We start from the raw sequence: 4651 nt of genomic DNA on the forward strand, positions 1-4651 counted from the left end.
ACCTTGTCAGCCCGCGTCTACAGAATTGAGCCCGCGTCCGTCTGTCGTTGCTTCAGGCTGAAGTCATCGTCACCATCCAGGTTGATCCTTCGACCACTCAAGACCCTAGCTAGAACTTGGACATCTCCCAACCCCGTCATATCCCAGGCTTTCGCAATGACATCCCTCATCTTTCGGTCATAGAGTGCGCATATCATGCTGCGTGCCTGACATCGCACTGACACCGCGGCTTCTTCCCCTGGCTTAGAATTGTGTATCGGTAATATTTTGCTCTTGGGTTCCCGGTAGTATTTTCACCGAAGTCCATGCGAAGAATTCGACCTCGGTCTGGGGGCATGAGGGCTGGAGAGAGGGTACGCAAGAAGGGTTGCCAAATCTACCCTGGGATCTGCCCTACCCTGCCTGTTCTCACGATCCTGTTCTCTGTGGGGCTGACAGCCGAATATGGACGACCGCGGCCCATGTCATGAGCCGTATCCACCTCGACTCCCGCCGCACTCGCTCGCTTCCCTCATTCGCGCATTTGACACCTCAAGTGTGGTGGCCACAACATGGGCAACAAGCAATTGTCAGGCTCAAAATCCGACCTCTAGACAGACACAACCAGTCTGTTGGAGGGTGGCTCACGCGGTCAGCCCATGGGACATATTACGCAGACCGGACCGCAGAAAGCAGACACAAGATGTGCTACTTGCTGTGAAGCCACGAACAGCTGACAGAGAACTTCCACCCCACTGTCGGCTTTATCCCGTTTTCTCCGTTCACCTGCCTTCTTGTTGTGTATCTCTATGCAACCCTGAGTGGAGCAACACGAGACCCTCTCCTCTCGTCGAGAACACGCAGGTCCTCCCCCTCAAGGAACGGAACCCACTGCGAGAAAAATACACTGTGGCCCGTGGTTCATGGCTTATCGACGGCGCAAAGATTCCCACCTATTTCCGGCTCCCGTCCGCACCGCTGCCCCAAAAGACCCCAGCACTCGACGGGAGCCCCAGTATATCATACACATAGTACACATCGCAAGGGCAGCAACAACCCGGTCATGGCCTGATGTCAGAAGCCAGCTGCCAGGGTGGGAGCAAACAGGGGCTATGCCAGATTTGCACCCAGACAGCCCCGAGGGTCTCCTTCTATACAAATGTACATGTGGCCCAGCCAAGGCCAGAGGCATTGCTGTCGCTGCCCCTTGCTCTGAGGACAACTCTATTCCGGGATTCCCTGCTCTACGCAGCACTCCACGCCAGGCCCTCCTTCCTGGACTCTCCCCGGCTTCCCTGCCCTGCCCTGCTCCCCACCCATACTGCCCCATCCATTAGGCGCTGTCCAGCTGCAGACATTGAGCCCTATGCCCCTCACACTTCTTCCCGTCGCCAGTCTGCCTTCTCGCTCCCCGCCCCTTAACTACACTTGTGTCGATGAGGCCAACAGTCACAATAGCCCTGTATCATACCCGAATAAGGTAGTGCCATCCCAGTCTGGCAAGCCCCCTTGACAATGACACGGAACCATCCAGCGGCTAACATACGAATCATGAGCTCTACCGATGGTACCTGTCAAACTACATGTGCCATGGTGGCCGTCTCGCCGATGGACAAGGGCCATCTCGCCCATTGCGGCCCTATCTACGGAGTACGGAGTACGTACCGTACACCTCACAGACTCCCGAGCCCTGGTCTGAGACTTTTCGGGTTGAACTGCCACAGCGGGTGGTCGGTATGTACCCAGGTAGAGTAACCCCTGTTGTAACTTCAACGCTGTCTCCCACCCCTGCTGGCTGGACAAAGTCTTCCTTTGCGAAGCTTCTCTCTCCACCTACCATCTCTATCCATGTCGCTCGTGCCTGTGCCACTGAGCACCTCTACAACCAGCCGTGGACGATGCTCCACTCACTATGTACCTTGTATTCTTCTACCCACCCAGCTCAAGCTCAAAGGCGGGACCCCTCGAGCTCTGCCGATGGCGAGGCTCTCTTTAAAATGAAGTCTGCTCCCCTGACATCCCCAAAGACCTCCAAAGGCAAGACCATTATCATTCTTTGTCGATAATCCGGTTATCCAACAACCAACCGCCCCATACTGCTGCCCTTCTGCTCGAGACATCGAATCAAAGGTGAAGATTAGATCAGCCCTCGCACGAACCGCCACTCCATCACTCAGCTGGCAGACATCCTCCCCAAGCCAGATTTCTTTGAAGAAGACAAAAGGATTGACTGCACCTCCACCCGGATGCGAGCTCTCATCGACATGGCCTCGAGTCCTCAGTATCTCGCCCATAGCGCGCACAGTCAGATGGACACAAATGACGGCTCTTGCGCCACTGGACACCCAGATACTGTTTCCGCCTACCCGGATCCAGACGAGATATATACTTCTGTGAGTCTCCCTGCCTCTATGACTATCGCTCCCGCCTCCCGCCTGCATATATATGCGCGTGAAGGAAGCAGGCGCAAAAATCCCATCCACCACCTCTATATATCACACCACCCAGACCTTCTTGACTAACGAAGACCAACAGGTCTCGGCCTTTGACCAGCCCACTGTTGTCGACGACGACAACCTCTTGACCCCAGTTTCCAGTGCTGCTTCACCACCATTACACCAGCGGTCTAAGGTCCAGTCACCGTATCATCAGCCTCAGGAGTCTCCGTGCCCACAGCAGCCAACTCCACCCAATACATCCACGATGTACCCCTACCCAGACTTCTTGACCAGCACGAGCCAGGCGTCTTCTCCTATGGCCGTGCCAGCAACAGTGTCGCAGGCACCCCACCACGACATTCTTGGACCTTACAACATCCACAATTCCCCAGGCCATGAAGACTCCATCCCACCACCGCAGCCAAACCCATACTTTGGTCACTACAGCGCATCTAGCGTGTCTGTGGGGCCAGATCCAGATGGGCTGCCATCATATTACCTACAGAATGCAATTAATGAAAACTCCTACGGACTACTCCGTGGTTCAAGCCTGCCAGACATCGGCAGCGGATCCTACACACACAGGCCACTGGCTCCCAACCTGCTACAACACACTCAGCCAGGGCCATACCGCCGCGACGTGGTCCCAATATCGAGGCTCTCGCCATCAAACTATGGACGCCCCCCACCGCTCCAGCTTAAGAGGCACTCTAGTCGGAAGCCCAGCGCCAGGAAGGCCCGTGTGAAGAAGGAGCAGTCGTCCAGCCCGCCAATGGTGTCTCAGCCTTTCAGAGTCGACGAAGCCGGCAGGAGTGGCGACACAACTCGGCTGCCAGAAGATGAGGTTGATCTGGACCACAAGACGCCGGCTGACCTTAGACGGCTGTGGAACATTAGGCAGAACTGGTACGGCAAGAGGGGCCACGGCATGTGGGACAACATCATCAAGGACTTCCTGGGCCCTGAAGAAGCCGACGCCCTCAGCGAGGACAAGAAGACGCAGGTCAAGGCGAACCTGCAGATGAAAATCCACAGGGGCGTCTTGAGACACGGCTCCTGGCCACAGCGCGACGTAAGTACACACATCTATCTTTCACCAGCCCCTGACACTCTTTTGACTGCACCAAAACGAAGCTGACTCTCCCCGTCCTTCAACAGAAAGCCGCACTGCTTCGTGCTTACGTGCGTTGGGAAGAGAACCGCTACAACGAGATCTTCAGGATGTTCATGGAGGAGCTCCAGAGCGAGGGCCGCGAACCTGCATACGAATGGAAGAGCATCCACGTCGAGGCCGAGCTCGTCAAGGAGGGCCTGGAGCAGAAGCAGCGCGAGCCGTCCAAGGCGCGCAGGAGGCGCGTCCAGGTCCCCGCGCGCCACAGCGCCCGCGCAGCCGCCGGGCTCGGACCCGCGCACGCAAAGGCCTCCTCTATCCAGCACCCTGCGCCCCAGCAGCAACGGCTTCCGGCCATGTTCGACCTGGCGACCGGGTTCAGCCACTACCCCAGCCAGCACTACGCGCAGCAGCAGCACCCGTATGGTATCGGGCACAGGCGGGAGATGTCGGCGAATTCCTCTTCGTACGACATGCTGGTCGAGCAGCTGAACGCGCAGCCCCAGCCGCTTACGGACGAGCAGCACGAGCAGCTGATCGACGAGTGCCTGGAACGGGCGTCCTTCGAGGCCAGCCCGGAGCCGGGGCTGGCCGCGCTGGAGCAGCACAACAACCAGCGCCATGACGACGACATCAAGATGTCCGAGGACCCGTACCCGGAGGACCAGCTCCCCCGCAGCCGCCCGTCCTCGTCCTCGCTGCCTGCTATCAACGGCATGATCGCCTCGGCGTCCGTGTCGCCCGACATCAACACCCAGCGCAGCACCGCCATGGCCAGGCAGGCGTGCGGCGAGTTGCTCAAGCAGTCAGGCCCATCGCAGCACAGCAGTCACCACCAGTACGCCGGTGTGTAATCAAGCGCTGCTACCCTGGGCGGCGCGTCCTCTCTCTCTCTCTCTGTGTGTACATAAATCGGCTGCAGCCGGCGACATCAACAACAGGGAAATTCCCTTTTCCACCCTCTTCTATGACACTTTCTGTTTCTGTTCTTCTGTTCGCGCCGCCGCATTTCGACCCATTGGTCTGCTGGGCGTGCGGATACGAGAATAGGAAGGTTCGGGGCTAATGCAGCCCTATCTACAAGTTGTCATCCTCCGATTTCTTCGTCCTCCCCGCGGAGGGC

At 57.8% G+C, this 4651-nt stretch overlaps 1 protein-coding gene across 1 annotated transcript; it reads left to right on the forward strand.

The window, feature by feature from the left end:
• Positions 1-2225: 2225 nt before the first annotated feature.
• On the forward strand, positions 2226-4382 carry J7T55_003242 (uncharacterized protein; the record flags this gene model as incomplete). Its single annotated transcript, XM_053138397.1, has 3 exons — positions 2226-2372; positions 2515-3489; positions 3576-4382. 3 exons carry the CDS (start codon positions 2226-2228, stop codon positions 4380-4382), a joined length of 1929 nt encoding a protein of 642 aa, XP_052999107.1.
• Between the last annotated feature and the right edge of the window lie 269 nt (positions 4383-4651).

This window comes from Diaporthe amygdali (assembly GCF_026229845.1).
Source record: "Diaporthe amygdali strain CAA958 chromosome Unknown NODE_3_length_2959817_cov_65_330692, whole genome shotgun sequence".
In the NCBI taxonomy this organism is placed as follows: domain Eukaryota; kingdom Fungi; phylum Ascomycota; class Sordariomycetes; order Diaporthales; family Diaporthaceae; genus Diaporthe; species Diaporthe amygdali.